Below are 19,725 nucleotides of genomic sequence, written 5' to 3' on the forward strand. Positions count from 1 at the left end.
CAAAAGCTTCAAGGCAACATTAAGAGGGAAATCACAAGACAGAACATGTTTCATTGCTTAATGATGTACAAAGACAAAAATGCTATAGGAATTCAATTATTGTGTACTTAACATAGGAGGAACTTTCTCTTTCCTTTGGTATTTCCTTCATTATAACTAACAAGCTCATCTTAACTTATGTCATAAAAAATTATCTGAAACTTACAAATAACTAAAAAGAGATTACTGGGTGTCCTTTTACTCACCCCACTTAAGGAGTATGTGATTTTCTAGGGGTGTGTACCTTTGTTTGACTATTTCCTATTGATTAGGATATTTTGCAATTCTGTAAAAGTAGAGGTTGTCTTGCAGAAAATGAGTAACAGCAATGACTCAGAGCAATGCAAATAGATTCTTATTTGACAACAATATAAACGACTTTTGTCCAGTAAAAAAAGTAACTGTAAAAGTTGTACCTGATACTCTCTACCTGAATTATTCAGCTTCTGAGATACTATGTTCATCTGGTCCCCCTCAACCCTCCACCTACAGATTTCTGACCATTCTTTCTCAGTCTTCTTCATTAGCTCCTCTTTTCCAGCATACCCCTTTAAAGGTTATTCCTCAGGATTCCATTTCAGCCCACTTCCTTTCTCACTCGTATTTCCCACTGAGCTCATCTTCTCTCATATTTTTAACTATCATTTCTAGGCTGACGATTCATAAATCTCTAACTCTAGTCAAGATCTCTTCTAGAAATAATAGTTTATCTATTCATCTGTTGATGGACACTTGAGGCACCTTGTCTTTAGCTATTAAAAATAAAGCTGCTTATGAATATTTATGTACAAGTCTTTGCATGGACTCTTATTTCACTGCCTGCTGAATATATCCACCTATGTTCAACATAACCAACACTGAATTCATCATCTGTCTCCCCAACAAAGTAATTCTATATGCTTTATTTTGGTTATACCACTGTCTATCTAATTACCCAATATTGATCACTTGGTGTCATGCCTGAATGCATCCTTTATCCTATCCCATATCAAAATGCTCACCAAGGCCTGATGATTTTTTATTTTTAATAGATTCATTAAAATATAATTTATACAAAACAAATACACATATTTAATGTGTACAATTTGATAAGTTTTGATGTTTCACCACTACAATCAAGATAATGAACATATCCACCACTCCACAAAGTTTCCTTGTGCTTCAGCGTAGTCCCTCCCTCCTTGCTCTCCTTGGCACCCAGGGAACCACTGATCTGCTTTCTCTAACTATAAATTAGTTTACATTTTCTAGAATGTTATACAAACGGAATCATACAGTATGTCCTTTTTTTTGCCTGCCTTCTTTCACTCAGCACAATTATCTTGATTTTATCTGTGTTGCTACATGTATGAGTAGTTCATTCCTGTTTACTGCTGAGTAGTACTCTATTATATTTACCACAGTTTATCCATCAGTTGATGGACATTTGAGTTGTTTCTAGTCTTCGGCTATTACTAATAAAAGCTGGTATGAATACTTGTGCACAAGTCTTTGTAAGAACATATGCTTTCACTTTCCTTGGGCAAATACCTAGGAGTAGAATGGATGGATAACATGGTAGGTGTATGTTTGCTTGTTAAGAAACTGCCAAACTATTTTTCAAAGTGATTGTACTATTTACCACTCCAACCAGCAGTGTATGAGTTTCTCCATATCCTTGTCAACATTTGGGTCAGTCAGTGTTTTAAATCTTAGCCTTTTAACAAGTGTGTAGCAGTATCTCCCTAATGACTCATGGCGCTCAACATCTTTTCATGTGCTTGTCCACCATCTATATATCTTCTTTCACAAAGTGTCTGTTCAGATCTTGTGCCCATTTTTCAAACTGAGGTTTTTTTTATTTTTAAATTTTGACAGTTCTTTATTCATTCTGGATACAAATACTTAAGATATGTGCTTTGCAAATATTTTCTGCCAGTCTGTGCCTCGTCTTTTTCATTTTCTTAAACAGTATCTTTTGAACAGCAGACTTAAAATTTTGATCAAGTCTAATTTATCAATTTCTTCTTTTCTGGATTTTCCCTTGGTGTTAATCTAAGAATCTAAGCAATTTTGCACAATCCAAGGTCATAATGGTTTTCTACTATTTTTTTATAAGTTTTATAGTTTAGGTTTTACATTTAGGTCTATTATCCATTTTGAATTAATTTTTGTATATGGTAAGCGTTACAGATCAAAGATAAGAGTTACAGATCAAAATCCTTTTATTTACATATTGAAAGCCAATTGTTCCATGATCCTTTCCTCCTGAATGACCTTTACATTTTCTCTTGAAAATCAACTGTTCATATATGTATGAGTCTATTTCTGGATTCCATTCTGTTCCATTGATATATTTGTATATCTTTGCACCAAAATCTCATTGTCTTAATTATGTTAGCTTTATTAAAAAAAGGTCTTAAAATTAGGTAGTGTTAGCTCTCCAACTTTATTCTTCATTTTCAAAGCTAGTTAGGCTATTTTATATTTTAGGTCCTTTGATTTTCATAGAATTATAGAAATGGGCTTGTCAATTTCTGCAAAAATGGTATTTTGATTAGGATTGTGTTTAAGGTATGTATCAATTTGGAAAGAACTGAGATCTTAACAATATTGCATCATTGATCAACACGGTTTACCTTTCCATTTATTTACCTATTCTTTAATTCCTCTCAGCAATATATAGTTTTAAGTAAATACATCTTTCACATCTTTCATCAGATTTAACCCTACGCATTTCATATTTTTTGTGCTGTTGTAAATTGCAATATTTTCAATTTCAGAGTATTAATTGATGGATATAAGAATTCAATTTATATTTTTATATTGATTTTGTATCCTACTACCCTTGCTATACTCACTTATAATTTTAGTGGCTTTGCACATTCTGTTGGATTTTATGTATAGATTACAGTGTCATCTCCAAACACAGAAAGTTTTAGTTCTTCCTTTCTGTATGGATCACTTTTCTTTTTCTTGCTTGACTGTACTGTAGGCAAGAAAGTCCAATGTAACGTTGAATAAAAGTGATCAGAGTGGACATTCTTATCTTATTCATGATCTTATAGGGAAAATATTTATTATTTTACCATTAAGTATCTTAGCTGTAGGTTTTTCATAGATGTTCTTCATCAGGCTGAGGAAGTTCTACCTTCTATTAATACTCTGTTGGGAGTTTTTTTTTAAACCAGAAATGGATGTTGAATTTTGTCAAATGCCTTTTCTGCATCTATTGATATGATGATATGTTTTTCCTTTTTTGGTTTGTTAATATGATGAATCGTATTGATTGACTAGAATATTACACCATTTGTGTATTTCTGGGATAAACCCAACTTATTCAAGATGTATTAACTAGCATTTTTGCATCTACGTTCATTAGTATATTACTGAGTAGTTTTCTTATAATGTCTTTGTCTAGTTTTGGTATCAGGGTAATGCTGACCCCATCAATGAGTGGGGAAGTAATTCCTTCTCCTCAATTTTCTGGAGGAGTTTGTTTAGGATTATTTCTTCCTCAAATGTTTAGTAGAATTTATCAGTGAAGAAGTTGTCTGGTCCTGGAGTTTTCTTTGTGGGAAGTGTTTTAACTACAAATTCAATTTATAGTTATAGGGCTATTCAGGTTATCTATTGCTTCTTGAATGAGTTTTGGTAGTTTGTGTCTTTCAAAGAACTTACCCATTTAATCTAGACAAACATAAAGTTGTTCATATTATTCTCTTATGATATTTTAAATTTCGATAGACTCTATTGTGTTGTCTCCTTTCTAATTCCTGATATTGGCAGTTTTCACTCTCTTTTTTTCCTGATCAGTCTTGTTATAGGTTTAATTTCATCAGTCTTCTCAAAGAACCAGCTTATGGTTTCACTGATTTTTCTTTATTGTTTTTGTATACTATTTTATTGATCTCTGCTTTGATCTTTATGATTTCTTCTGCTTAGTTTAATTCTCTCTTCTTAGTTTCTTAAAGTGGATGCTGATGTCAATGATTTTTTTCTTTTCTAATATAGGCATTTAGTGATGTAAATTTTCCTATAAGTACTGCTTTAATTTAGATGTATCCCAGAAATATGGATATGTTGTCATTTCCATTCACTTAAAAATAATTTATAACTTAATTTTTTATTTCTTCTTCATCCTTTGGGTTAGATACGCATTACTATTTGCCAGATATCTGGAGATTCTTCAGAGATCTTCTTGGTATTAATTTCCAGTTTAACTTCACTGAGGCCAGAGAACATACTTTGTATGACAAAATCCTTCTAAGTTTATTCAGACTTGTTATACGGCCCAGAAAATGGTCTCTTCGTAAATATTCCATTTGCATTTGGAAAGAATGTGCATTCTGCCATTGTTTGATAGATCGTTCTAAAAATGTCAATCAGATCAAACTGATATTGCTGTTCAAATCTTCTGTAGTCATACTAATTTTTTGCCTACCTATTCTATCAATTATCAAGCAAGGGATATTGACATCTTTCACTTTAATTGCAGATTCGTCTATTTCTCCTTGTAGTTCTATCAATTTTTGAAGCTCTGCTATTGGGTCAATAAACATGTTTTCTTGGTGAATTGACTTCTTTATTATTATGAAATAACTTTATCACTGGTAATATTCTTTGCTCTGAAGTTTACTTTTTCTGATATTAATATAGGCACTCCAGCTTTCTTTTGACTAGTGTTAGCATGGCATATCTTTTTTCATGCTTTTACTTTTAAGCATACAATAGTATGCTTCCATTTCTCTCCTCCCAGTCTTTATACTATTGTTGTAATACATTTTACTAATACACGTTTTAAAACCCCCTTATCTTTGTATAAGCAAATGTTATATTACATATAATACTGTCATAATAAGAAAAATAATTTTATACAGTTACCTATATAATTATCATTTCTAATCATCATTCCTTTGTGTAGATCTACTTTCCTTCTGGCTAAAGAACTTCCTTAAACATTTCTTGTAGTGTGGCTCTGCTGGTGATTTCTGAAAAAGTTATTTTGCCTTTGTTTTTCCAACATATTTCTGCTAGGTATAAAATTCTAGTTTGACAGTTGTTTTCTTTCAGTATTTTAAGGATATTGCTCAACTATCTTTTTGCTTGTGTTGTTTCTGATGAGAAAGTTGCTGTCATCCTTATCTTCATCCTCTGTATGTATATAATGTCTTTTCTCCCCCTTGGCTGCTTTTAAGATTTTCTCTTTATCACTGGTTTGAGCACTTTGATTACAACGTGCCTTGGTGTAGAATTTTCTTCATATTTATTGTCCTTGGGGTTTAATGAGCTTTTTTAATCTGTAAGATTATAGTTTTTATCAAATTTGGGGGAGCCGGCTCCGTGGCCGAGTGGTTAAGTTCGCGGGCTCCGCTGTGGTGGCCCAGGGTTCGGATCCTGGGCATGGACATGGCACCGCTCATCAGGCCATGTTGAGGCAGTGTCCCATATCCCACAACTAGAAGGACCTGCAACTAAGATATACAACTGTGTATGGGGGGGGTGGGGGTGGGGGGAGGTTGGGGAAATAAAGCAGGAAAAAAAAATTTGGAAAATTTTCAGCCACTATTTCTTCAAATATTTTCTTCTGATTTTACTACCTCTTTTAGATACTCTGATTATACCTATATAAAGCTGTTTGAAACAGTTATCCAGATCACTGATTCACTGATGTGCTTTTCTTTCTTTCTCTCTTCCCTCTCTCTCTCTTTTTCATTCCTTTTCTCTGTTCATTTCATTTTGGATAGTTTCTATTGCTATGTCTTCAAGTTGACTAATCTTCTGCAATATTAATCCTGCCCGGTGTATTTTTCATCTCAGAGATTGTAGTTTACATGTCTACATGAAAGTTCAGTTTGAGTCTTATGTCATATATGCCTCTATTCAACTTTTCGAACATATGAAATAATAACTGTCCTAATGTTGTTGTCTATTAATTCTAACATACTTGATCTTGATCAACTGATTCTTCTCATTATGGGTCCTGTTTTCCTGCTTGTTTGCATGCTTAGCACTTGCATGAATTTTATCTCGTTGGGTGCTGGATATTTTTGTATTCCTAAAAACATTTTTGAGTTTTCTTCTGGCTAGAGATTTTCAAGTGCCATATACAAATCATGTGCAACCAAGGCTTTAGCAAAACTGGTATCAAATTGATAATGCTTCTAAGCAAAAGTAGTAACATTTTGTAAAACCAAGTCGATCTGCAGAATGTTCTATAGCATAGTTATGATTGTAGATTCTATCTGAACACTGTCAGTTTGTAGTAACTGCAAGAAATGATCACTTTGTATTACTAAAGGAAGAGAAAAAAGAGATCAAAGCAAAGATTCTTTGATGGCACAAGTGGGATTTTCTCATCCTTTTAAAGCCAAATCAAAGCATGACCATTTCTGCTAAACTTCCTGCCTGTGTATACTTTATAACAAAGATTTTAAGATGTAGGCAGTTTCAATAACTAGATGCAGTTAAGTTACTCAGATATAACTTGATCCTCTCAGGTCTTGCTTTTATTTTGTTTGGATGGTCCAGAATAGTGCTCAGTTTAGTGCTAATTATCCCCTCGTTACCAAGGAGAAACCTTCCTGAATACTATACGCAATGTGCCACTATTCATGAGGCTTTCCAGTTTGGCTGTTGGAATCAGGCAGTATTCTTGGCTCTGTGTGAGGTTCCGGTACTCTTCCTTTTAATTCTTTGGACTACTGTCTGGGTGGTTTCCTCACACGTATGTGTTGATGAGTACTCTACTGAATACTTGAAGGGGACCCTCTGCAGATCTCTGGCGTTCTGCATGTACCTCTTTCTTCTGTGGTATTCTATCTTGCGAACTCTTGCCATTTGTTCTCCCCAGACTCTCAGCAATATCTCTTCAACTCAGTCTCGCTAGGTTACCCCTAACACAGCTTGAAAACTCTCTCAATGCTATAAGTTAGGAAAACTGTTAGGTTCACCCTGTTCATTCCTTTTTCTCAGGACTCATGTTCTTTCATTGACTGAAGTCCAGTTTCATGTTTTGCCTGGTGTTTATTTTTTTCAGGTGGTAGGGTAAATCCATTTCTATTATTCTATCTCAATCACAAGTGGAACTGAAGTCCTGATGATTTTAATTCACTATTTTATAAAATCCATTCTCCTGGAACCAATGCCCAAGGCTAAGATTTTATTACTTCACTTGGATAACTATGGTTGCCAGCATCCTCTAACTGCCTTCTTTGTCTAGAGTTTTGTCCCCCTTAAATCTTTCCTCCATGCAGTGACCAGGGTGACATAAGTGAAATGTAATCTGACCATTTTCATCCACTTTAAAAATCTTTCAATGGCCCCCAATGCCTATGGGATAAGACTTAGTTTCCTTAACACAGCACATAAACTCTTCATAACTAAGTCTCTGCAAACCTTGCTAGCCACCTCCACATACCAAACTTTAAACACTAGCAACAACAAATTGTATCTACTTTTCACCCTCAGCATGTTGTTTCTTATGTCTGTGCATTTGTTCATGTTGTTACCTCTCCCTAGAAATACTGCCTCCTTCTTCCCTGGCTAATTTCTCATCCTTAAAGTTTCATTTCAGCTGTTAACTTCTCCAGGAAGTGTTCCTTGTAAGTTTGAGGTACTCTTGCACACACCTTTAACATCCTAAGTTAATATACTATAACAGAATTATGTTCGTGTGTCATTGTCTTCCATTATACGCTAAGCTATTTAAAGACAAGGTTTATATCTTAACTTTGTAAACTGAGTGACAGACACATACTTGGCATATAGTAGATGCTTAATAAATCCATATTGAACTGAAAAAATCAATTATTTCAACTGTTTGTACTCTGCCCTTCCATTTTAACCTGGGGAAACTTCCTATTACTACTTTTATGCCCTTCTACAGCACCTGGCACGACAGTGAGTTTGCTAAATAAATATATGATTAAGCATTTTTTACTGTGATCCCAATGGTTTTCTTGAGATGTCACAGTAATTTTTCTTCTCTAAGCCTGAGATTTGGTCTAAAATCTTCTTAAGCTCTCAGATAAGATAGGAACCAGATAATAAATTTCCAGTCTTTTGTGGTGTTTTATATTCTTTTTTTCCCTTAAAGACAAAGTTAATAATAGAGCTTTGTAAGTGTCACATACAACCATATGCAATTGATGATGTCAGCAAAACTGGAATAAAATTGGTAATGCTTCTGATCAAAAATTAAAAATTATATTTTGTAAAACCAAGTCACCTGTTGATCTGTAGTATGCTCTGTAGCATAGTCATGACTGTAGATCCTATTTGAACATTGTCAGTTTGCAGTAAGTGCAAGAAATGATCACTTTGTAGTACTAAAGGAAGAGGAAAAAAAAGAAAGATTAAAACAAAGATTCTATGATGATACAATTGGGATTCATTTGTGCTTTCAAACCCAAATCAAAGCATGACAATTTCTGCTAAACTTCCTGCCTTTGTATACTTTACAATAAATGATTTTATTATAAATACAATGCACAAAAAAAATGATTTTAGGATAGGCAGTTTCAATAACCATAAATAGGCATTCCATTTTTATAAACAGTTATAAATGGAAAGCATCCACAAATACCAACCTAAGAAAATCTATTATCTCCCCTTAAATTAAAAATAAAATATAACATATGCTAAATCTGAAACTCTTTTTCTAGCAGTGAATTTAGTAAATAAAATCAAATTTCCTGTGAAGAAGAGAGAATATAAAGGAATGGAAATGGTACAGATGACTGTAATCAGTGGCCTATGTCCTTAGAAAACTTGCTATATATCATGTTTGCTAATATCTTAAATAATAATGAAATCATTAACTATAGAACATTTGTTTTCACTGGTTTATAATTTTTAGGCTCTGAGCAGCCAGTTATAAAGACTTGGCATTGGATGCTTATGCAAGTTGCTTAACCTCTCAGAACATCCATTTCTTCATCTGTAAAACCATAAATAATAGCTCTGTCACAGGCTACTACTGCACAATGTCCTAGAACAGAGCAGGTTCCCAGTAAATGTCGGTTTCTATTCCCTGCTCTGCTAACTGACCAGAATTTTAATTAAAGTGGGCTCAGGTATGCTGGCATGGCAGCTGTATGAACACTACCCTAGCTTCTACAGAACAACTTCACTATTCTCCTCTTTCTATCTCCCGAGGGAACATATTTGATTTCTTTCACATACTAACTATTGTTCTTCATTTCTATCTACATAGTCCAATATTTCAGTATTTTGCCAGACACCAATTCTTTTAAAATGTTTAACAACTTCAAAAACAATTCCACGGGCTGGCCCCGTGGCTAAGTGGTTAAAGTTCCGTGTGCTCTGCTTCAGCAGCCCCAGGTTTGTGGGTTCAGACCCGTGTGCAGACCTACTCTACTCATCAGCCATGCTGTGGAGGCATCCCACATACAAAGTAGAGAAAGACTGGCACAGATGTTAGCTCAGGGCAAATCTTCCTTGCAAAAAAAAACCAATTCAACTACTATTAAATATTTCTATGGCTTATTTTTTATTAACTCAATATTAAAAACTTCTCTCCTGTAGCTGGGATAAGTATATTATTCCATTTTGTCCATTTCCATTCATTAATAACTATTTCATTAACTTTGAATTCACTGAAATCATGTAATAAGTAGTGTGTTTATAAGTTTATCTTTTTTCCACATTGAAAAAATTAATAATTTATTAAATAGTCATTCCATTTTATTTTTATACTCTTTGTCTTGTATTATTATATAATTTATTTTTGGAGCCCTATTCTATTTTTCAAGTGTAGTCAGATAATTATGTGGTTCTCCAAATAAGAACTGAGACTTTTACCCATTTCTTTGTTTAAACTTTTTATAGTAAAAATTTCAAACCTACATAAGAGCAGAGAGAAGAGTATAATGACTCTGTATGTACCAGTCATTCAACTTTAACAACGATCAACTTTTATAGCCAATTTTGTTTCACCTATTCCATCCACTTCGTGCCTATTTTATTTTGAGGCAAATCCAAGACATCAAGTCATTTTACCCGCAAATATTTCAATATATATTCCCAAAAGATATGAATAATTGAAAAATAAAACATAACCAATATCTAACCTAAATAATCATGATTCCTTAATTTTATCAAATATCCAGTACATGTTCCAATTTCCAACTGTTCTGAGAATTTTCAAAAGTTAGTTTTGAGTCAAGATCCAAATACGACTCACACAGTGTAATTGGTTATCTTTCAAATTTCTTTTAATCTATGGATTCCTCTTCTACTTTTTTTTTCCCTCTTGCAATTTATCTGTTGACGAAACTATGTCAATTGTCCTATAAGCTTCCCACAGTCTCGTTTTGCTAACTGCATTCCTGGAGTGTAATTTAATATGTTTCTCTGACCTTTTATAAATTGGCAGTTGGAGCTAGAGGATCAAAATGGCTTGGGTCTGAATTTTTGGCACATAAATTTCATATGTGAGGTTATGATGAGCCATTAGGAGGCACTTAACATCTGGTTGTCTCTCTTTTTGATATGTTGACAGTGATGGATGATTAATTCCTAAATCTGTTAATTCATTCACTAAGGGATGCAAAATGTAACTATTTTATCATACCTTTTTCACATACTAGTTGGAATATTTTTATAAAAAGAAATTTCTCCTCATCAATATGTAAGAAAAGAGAGGATAAATGCTGGATCCTTCATTTACCAGTTTTCAAAATGAAGTGGTTCTCTAGCAGACTCTAATGATAATTTTTTAAGAGTCTCACTATATTTGAGATGTTTCAATCCACTATATTTATTATCTTTATTACTGTTCCAGCTTCCCAGTTTTGGCTGGAAGAAGCCTCCTTATGTTGCCTTTTGAGTCCTTTTCACAGAATCCTAATAGACTTTGATTGCTTCCCTCATATCTGGTATTCAAGATTTCTCCAAGGAGCTAATTCTTTTAGAGAGAAAAAAGGTTGTTGGAGAACCCAATTTTGTACCCATTTATTTTTTGCATATGGATTTTAAAATTGTTTAACTTAGTTTTAATATCTACTTTATTGACATTTTAAATCTCAGATTGACCTGAGGAACATTGTCATTTGTTATAGTTACTATTTTCGAAAAGGAATATGACATATTTTTAAAATTATTCAAGTATTCTCTCTCTTGCTGTCTCTCTCTTTACTAGGCCTTTTACATCCCACTACAGTGAGACTAAGTACTTCATATTTTTTGTAAAACAGTTCTTTAAATTGGGAACTTTATAATATTTGTCCCATAATGGGAAATGAATAGACAATGCTTAAAAAGAAAAGGGAAGGATCTAAGCATGTTACTTAGCTCTATATGGATATAGTTGCCAAAAGTATTAGTTGTCCTAATTGAAAGTAGCTGCCTTTGGAAAATGGGAAATGGAGTGAGGCAGCCAGGGATTGTGGTTTGTTAAAAACAATCCTTACAGAACTATTTGACTTTTTATGTGCATGCATAATCCTGAGAGAAAAAAATTAAGTAAAAAATAAAAATTCAGTTCAACTTTTATTTTCTAAAAAAAAAATCAAACACTGTTCTTATATTGTTCTTATATAGTTACATTTATGTTAGATTAAATCTTTCAAGAGGATAGGAATGTTGCCATGATTATCATTAAGGATTACTTTATGAGTCTTAAAAAAACATAATATAAAACTAACATATATTTATACTTCTCAATCTAAGTGTAGAAATACCCAAAAAATCACTTTTAAGTTCAGTAAGATGTCATTATATAAAAGCTTACTCTTACATGAATACTTACACTAGGAGTTAAATCATATCTACTCTGTACATAGAGATTTCTCTCACACTGTCTAAAATACAACTTTAATCATTGAAACTTAAAAATTTTTTTCCATAGACTAAATTGTTAAAATTATCAACTATTATCTTGGATTTGCTAAATAGAAAAAGCTAAGGACAAAGTTATATCTTAGCAATTTTCCTCTAAAAAATAATATTCACACTGCCAATGTTGGCTATTTAAAGCTAGAACATCCAAATGGGCTTTTATTTTTTAGTTTGGGGGGGTTATTTCAAGGTGGTTTCATTTAACTATGGTTATCTGTATAGTCAAGAAGGTATTTATTTTTAGGAAAAAAGATGAAACTGTTAGAAGTGACTCTACAATGACTATCAGTTACATTAAAAATCTTATCTCTTACCACTTTGGATGAGTTGAACATGGTCTCCCAAAAGCCAGAAGAGAGAATCAGTCACAATTTGGAAAAAGTGTAGTAATTCATCTTTTTCTTCACCCTTCACACACACACAAAAATTCAATTTACTTTTCTGTAATTGTTTGATTGAAAAAAAAGAGACTTCTTTCTGGGGAGTCAGAGGACCTGGTTTCTGGATCTAATTTAGCTACTTATGAGGTGCATGATCTTGTAGCCTTCAGTTTCTTAATTTATAAAAAATTAATGTGTCGTTATAGGCTAGTAATACTCTACTTATTAGAAATGGTTGTTATCCAGAGGTCAAATGAGACAATATAAGTAGTATAAGACCTACCAGCTGATGCACTAGCATTTCTCAACACTGGCCATGCATCAGAATCACCTGAGAAGCTTTTTATAAAATACCCATGCACAGGCTTTAGTCCAAACATAAGGACTCTGAATCTCCAAAGTTAAAGTCTGGACATGCGTATTTTTACAAAGTTAGGTGGGTGATTTGGTTACGCAGCCAGGGTTGAAAATCACTGCACTATGGAAAAGTAGGTATCAGTATGTAAAGCACTACTATTAGTGCACTTCCGTTGCAGCTTCTACTCCATGACTCCATGAGACCTAAAAGGCCATGTCATTTAGCTCTCCACCATACACTCAGTGTCTAAAACAGCTCTGACACACAGTAAATGTTCAATAAATATTTATTCAATAAATAAATGACAATTTTTTCTGCTTCCTCCTTTCTGGAAAGTAGGGTGAGAAATTATTCTAGATTAGGGTACGTACCACAATGAGAAATAAGAAACAGATTCCATTCACATTCTGTCATTTACTGGCCATGAAACTTAAGCAAAAAGTTGTATAAAGGCCACTAATCTTATCCATGCCCTGAATGTTTGTACTGTAGCACAAAAGTAACGATGGCAACAGCAAAAACATTATGATCACTATGATTATTCTCCACAACAATGAATGTATTTTCTATTATTCTAGCATAGATTTAGATAGGTGCCTAAATAGATATGTGCTAACTTAAATATAATAATCAAAAACAAAAAACAGAATTGTCACATTAGATCAAGAATCTTTTTAGTCCAATAAACTGCCTTTGCCAGTTTCACCAAAAGACACAGCAGAAAGGGCATGATAATCCTCATTACTGTCAATCTCAAAGGAAAGTGCTGGGCTCCTATACTTCCTACTTTCCTTAAAAACTCACTAGATAATGTCACCCATAAATTCATAGCTCCCAAGACTGATTAATAAAATTCACCCTTAAATCACTTCAAAATTCTTGCATAGGTGATTTTCTATTCTTTTTTTTTTTTTTAAAGATTGGCACCTGAGCTAACAACTGTTGCCAATCTTTTTTCCCCCAAATCTCCCCAGTATATAGTTGTACATTTTTTTAGTTGTGGGTCCTTCTAGTTGTGGCATGGTGTTTTTCTATTCTTATATATAAAACATATATATATGTATGTGCATACATACATATGTATGTGTATATATGTCTATGTGTGTGTATATTTTAACCAGTTTGCAGTTTAGGCCAGACCATCCTGTGTATGTCCCGCTATGTGATCTACTACCTATATGCTGGCTAATTAAAAAAAAAAAATTGATTGGGAATCACCTAGGTAGATAGAACTATTAAATAAATTCAGTTTTCTTGTTGTCTCCTTTTTATCCCATTTTAACTTTGCCCTGTGATCAAATGGCCCTCTTTTTCTATAGATGATTTATTTCTCTTGACATATGTACTAAAGAATTTTTTATCTCTATACAAACCCCATTATAAAGAATAGGAAAGTATTATGAAAAGTATTAAAGTATTTAAACAGAAAGAATACATTATTGCCCTTAAAGGAGGAATATTAAAGCACTTTGAAGAAAATGCAAAGCTTTCATAATGGTCTGAGCTATTCATGAGATAGAAATCACTTTACAAAGGAAGAAACTGAGTAGAATGAAATCAAGTGATTTGCCTAAGAACCCAGAGTAAGTCTGCAGCAGAGCCTGAAGAAGAAATCAAGTCCAACACAATTTCCATAGTTCATGCCACTTTAACTGACCTGAATTAAATTAAATCTAGCAAATATACAAATATTTATTTAGTGCTAGCATCCCTCAAAATGCCACTGGAAATGCTACAAGTAGAATTTGTGACCTATTACACAGAAAGCATATACTCCACCACTTAAATTCTCTGCCAACAATGCCTCTTATATCCAAACCACTATGCTGTCCATATTATTGTACATCTCATTCAATCTCACTCATAATTTTTTTATTTATTGTTTTTTTGAATTAAAAATACATCTGTCAGTTTTCTATAAGAAGCAGCTAAAACTGCTGTCTACTTTATTAGCCTGGGAGTTCTTTAAGTGCAAGACTGTGTCTATTCCTTATATACTCAAAGCATCTCAAATGGAAGTGAACATCCCATGGTGACTTAGTTATACACAACTGCAGACTTCACATTCAAGTATACAGAGTCCTTGCTTTTGCATGGTACCATGTTAAATGAAACTTGTGCATATCAAAACCTTTACATGGTTCTGATATGTGTGAGTTTCAGTTAAGACAGCACTGCACAAAGCAAGGACTGCTTGTAGTGAAACATTCACCAAGATAAAACACACAGAGGGCCATGAAACAAGTCTGAAAATATTTCAAAGGATTGAAATGATACTGAGTATGCTACCTCACCACGATAGAATTAAATTAGAAATCCCTAATAAAACATGAAGAGAATCCTCAAACATTTGGAAATTAAACATCATACTTCTAAACAACCCATGTGTCCAAAAAAGAAAGAGTATATACAGCATGTAACACAATTCACCCAAGAAATATTGTTGTATTGAAATGACCCTTACGTTTGAGTTGAAATATTTTGGTTAGAGAAGATTTAAAAGATCAAACAGAAAGTTCACCTTTATTCTTCACCACTGGAGCTACCGGGAAAAGCCTTGGGCCTAGAGAACAATACTTGACTGTTCGTTTAAGTAAAAGGTATGTTTTAGGAAGATGCTATGAAAATAAATGTCTGTGAGTGCACCTCAAAGTTGAGTAGTAAGGCAAATCCTTCAAAATGTCATACAGTATGCTTCAGCCAGCACTTTAAAATTTTCAAAACCAGAGATTTTTTGGGGACGAGGGGAGTTGTAACTAAAAATGTTTGAATCCACTACTCTAATTGTACTTTCAGCCAAATACTGCAACATTTGAAAAAAATATGGAACATCTTCTCAAGAATTAAACTGTTTTGGCTAAAAAACACTAATGAAACACATATACCTTAGCTGCATTGATGAAGCATGTTTGCAATCGCCTCCCCAAAACCAGAAAATTTTCTGCAGCTGAGGGAAGTAATTCACTGTAAAATTCCTCTGCATCTTCTCCTGGCTCCAAGCCCACACAGCAATGGCTGAAATAAGAGCACAAGTTTGTGACTCAGTTTGTGTTAATTATAAATTTCAGTTGAATGCTAAAGCTTCTACAGACACTGTACCTTTAATGAGAACTTTTAGTATCTTTCTTTTGTTCCCAAGACAATAAGAACTTCTGCTGGAAAATTAGTATAACAACTTTCTCGAAAAGTAAACAGTGGTGTGGGCTTTACCAGGACTCATATGTCCTAACAACCTATTTGTCAACCCTTCAGGAAACAAAATACACTTGGCTCATAATAAAGAAAAATGAGGCAAGTTTTCAGTGAATGAGCTACACTCTAAAAGCAATACGATATCTTGAGCCCATAATTCATTTGTGTTAACTGATACATTTGAGACATCTGATAGCTGAAAAATACCCAGGGTAGCATTAGTCTGCAAGGGACAGATTAGGAAATCAAACATTCTAATTTTATATCAATTCTACTTTCCAATAAATCTACTTTCCTAAAATCTACAAAGTATCTGACTGCATATTCCTTACATCAGAAGGAGAAAGAGCAAAAACCTAACTCTAGGAGGAACACTTTACAAGAAGAGAAAGTCATTTAGAGAAACGGACCCTCTTGAAACTGCAAATAAAAGTCACTCTCTGGAAATAAAATGAGTAATTCAGAAGTCTCAATAATAAAAGGTATTTATGTAGACTAATACCATAAAAAGGCTCCAATCCAAAATGGTCTCTATGTGTATATTCTAATAAGTAAGTACTGCTGTTTGAGGCTTCTCCACAAAATGTGCAGACACTGATAAGCAATAGTAACTACCTACTGAGTATGCTAAAAATTTAACTGGCTAATGCTCAGTGTATCACGTTTTGGTTTTTTTTTTCACATCAATTCCTAAAGTTAATGGACTAATGCTCACATCTATTAGTTTCTCTTTTCTCTTTGGTTCCTAAAGTTAACTATTTAAGAGTACCGATTTTTTTTTTGCTGAGGAAGATTCACCCTGAGCTAACATCTGTGCCAATCTTCCTCTATTCTGTATGTGGTTCGCTGCCACAGCATGGCCATCAACAAGTGGTGTAGGTCTGCACCTGGGAACTGAACCTGGGCCACTGAAGTGGAGAGCACCAAACTTAATCACTAGGCCACAGGGCCAGCCCCAAGAGTACCTATTCTGATTGAGATCATTAATAAATGAAATGTTTTTTGTGCATTCACAATCACGGGGATTTCTTAAGACTTGGATTCCACCCCCCGAGACCTTATCTCAAGCAATATTTTCAAGAGCTAACATATTTAATCAAAACAAAGACACAAGATTTTATTTACTTAAGGTAAAATAATCTTGAAAATTAAAGTATAAAAAAGAATATTATGTACATTTGTTGTTTTTTCTACTGTATACCTTGAATCTGGCCTTTATCAGGAGTAAGTAGTTTTGAAAGCTAAGATCTAATTAATAATGCACGCTTTCTGTTACTTAATTAGGAAGTGGCTTCTGAGACACTGAGAACATCTGGTTTATTTTATTGCCTCCTTTAAAAAAAAGATTCTGATCTCTTTTCTCTTAATTTCTACCACAGCAGTAGATCAGTAAATGCTACTTCTAAATTTTATATATATATATAGTTGAGATATATATATAGTTGAGATAGCTAAACCAATACAAAATGAAACAAACTGTTTCTGTTCTCCTATAGTACTTTGCTACGCTTTTCATTTCAGCACCTAGTTCATTCTGCCTTGTATGATATCTTCATTTCTATCTTAATATCTTCATTTCTTCATATATTCCTTAGTCAATAAAGAGTCTGTTAGGTACTTGGGATTTCGTAGTGAGCAAAGACATGATCACTATCTTCATAGAGCTTATGGAGTGAAATTTTAGATAGTGAAATATTCACAAATACAGAGTTATGAATAATAATATATAGTATGAAGGAAAAGTACAACCATAAACCTACCACAGGATGTTGCCACTGCTTGTTAGGCAGATGAATAAAAAGGAGCAAATGTTGAAAGTAAGAATCTACTACTACATTCCTCAAGAACAAGCTCACTTACTGCTTCATTTTACCTTAATATCTGTGTAAGCTGGGAAATTGTAGTCCAACCACCCTGGATCCGAGAACAATCTTGACTGAGGACCAAGAGGCAATATTGAATGAGGTCATAACAATATATATCTTGTTTGATTTTCTTCAACTCTGAGCTTCCTAAAGGTGTGTTGTTTATTATTTCTAAGGCAAAAGGAAATAAGATATACTTACTTTTGTTCAATAATCCAAGAGCTATCTGTATTTCTGTAGGTTGAATAATAACTAAAAATTTGTTAAAAAAGAAAAAGAATCACTGTTTTATCACAATCCTAAGACTTCTCTGTACAAATCAGAAACAAATGCTAAAATTGTACCCATGATGGAACTGTTTTGTTACTTAAATAGTGTTAGCCAATCACTAAAAGATTTTCTTACCTTTTAACTTCAACAGTATAACAGGGACATTCTGCTCAGGACTTTTTGCAACTTCAGCAGCTAGAGATAAGATCCTTGGGTCTGTACCTATTGGCTTCATTTCTCATATCACCTATATTTTAACAGATTCAGAAAAATAAAGGTCAAACGGCCCTAAAATATTCATTCCCTAGGTAATGTTTGAAGTATAGTTTCAACATAAATGAAAACTTAGCTTTGCCTGCTTTGTTTGAGAAGTTAAGGATAGATTTTTCCATTTCTTCCTTATAGAAAACTCTGGTTTTTCTAATTAGTGTACCTCTAAAAGAGCTAGAGACCCTTATACCTTACTATAACAGCTACTGTGGGTGTTGTTTATTGTGCACTAAGAGTCAGGAACTGTGCTTGGTGCTTCACATTCACTCTGTAATCTGCACAACAATCCTAGAATAGGAATTTTCTTTTATCATAAAAGAGAAACTGTGCAGAAAAGAGCTAACACAAGCCTGAGACTGCTATCCTTTCAAAGGCTGGCCCTTGGCTGGTGTCTAGGAAATTGGATTTCAGGAGGGTTTCCACCGTTCTCTAATAAGAGTGGTTTACTGTGCTTAAACTGTTTGTAAAAACAATGTGGTTTAAGCTGAATACCTGCTTTCCTTCCTAAAATTTGGAATTCTGGTACGTAACAGCAGAGGATGACTACATGGCTATCTTCCAATAAAGACTCTGGTCACTGAGTCTCCAGTGCACTTCCCTGGTAGACAACACTTCAATGTTGTCATAACTCACTGCAGGAGGAATTAAGTATGTCTTAAGTGATCCCATGGGGAGAGGACCCTTGGAAGTTGCACCTCCTTTCCTCTGGATTTCACCCAATGTGCGACATCCCTTTGCTGATTTTGCTTTGTATTCTTTCACTATAATAAATCATAGCCATGAATATGACTATACATCCTGAAAACTGTGAGCCCTCCTAGCAAATCACTGAAACTGGAGTTGATCTTGGGGATCCCCAACATGCAACTCAGAAATGTTAAGTAATTATAAGATAACCAAAGATTGTTAATAAACAGCACAGTGAATAAAATCAATTATGTTAAAATTTTTAAAAATTCCATATCCCAATTCAATTTGTTTCTAAAACTTTTCTTTATAAAAAGTTTTAATTTAAGGCATTCAAAGCTCAAAGATATCATCATTTAAAAAAAGCATAATGTTTATTACAATTAATAAAAGCTAACATATATTAAGTGTTTACTATGAGCTAAGCACTGTGCTAAGTGCTTTTATGTGCATTATCTTATTTAATCCTAACAGGACTGTGAGGTAGAGCCTGCAGTCATCTCCATTTAACAGGTAAGAAAAATAAAGCTTGAAGAAGAAATTTGTCATGGTTACACCAGCATGTGGTGGAGTCAGTATTCAAACTCAGATCAGTCTGACTTCAAAGTCTGTGGTTTTAATTACAATGTTCATTATATTCTCTCCCAAGTAAAACAGTAAAAATACAAAACATATTCCCAAATAACCTACTTCTCACTCACTTTTTTAGCTATTACTCTTCATAACTGGCACCACAATCTATCCTTTATATTGAAGATTTGGCCTAAAACAAAAATCATCCCTTATTAGGTAAAATATAAATCACGAAAAAACAAGTTTTCTG

At 33.6% G+C, this 19,725-nt stretch overlaps 1 protein-coding gene across 4 annotated transcripts in view; it reads right to left on the reverse strand.

The window, feature by feature from the left end:
• IQCB1 (IQ motif containing B1) overlaps positions 1-19,725 on the reverse strand; it is a 45,031-nt gene that overhangs the window by 21,597 nt on the left and 3,709 nt on the right. For 2 of the 4 annotated variants that reach the window (XM_044771502.2, XM_044771504.2), the window contains exons 3-8: positions 19,604-19,665; positions 18,081-18,192; positions 17,684-17,846; positions 15,504-15,633; positions 12,195-12,288; positions 8,249-8,348 (exon numbers count right to left, since the gene is read on the reverse strand). In XM_044771502.2, coding sequence (XP_044627437.1) covers positions 8,249-8,348; positions 12,195-12,288; positions 15,504-15,633; positions 17,684-17,846; positions 18,081-18,180 — 587 coding nt within the window. In that variant the 5' untranslated portion in view covers positions 18,181-18,192; positions 19,604-19,665. The remainder of the gene's footprint in view (positions 1-8,248; positions 8,349-12,194; positions 12,289-15,503; positions 15,634-17,683; positions 17,847-18,080; positions 18,193-19,603; positions 19,666-19,725) is intronic. The other 2 variants (XM_044771501.2, XM_044771500.2) reach the window with 1 other exon arrangement.

Source organism: Equus asinus, chromosome 5 (genome assembly GCF_041296235.1).
Source record: "Equus asinus isolate D_3611 breed Donkey chromosome 5, EquAss-T2T_v2, whole genome shotgun sequence".
Classification (NCBI taxonomy): Eukaryota; Metazoa; Chordata; class Mammalia; order Perissodactyla; family Equidae; genus Equus; species Equus asinus.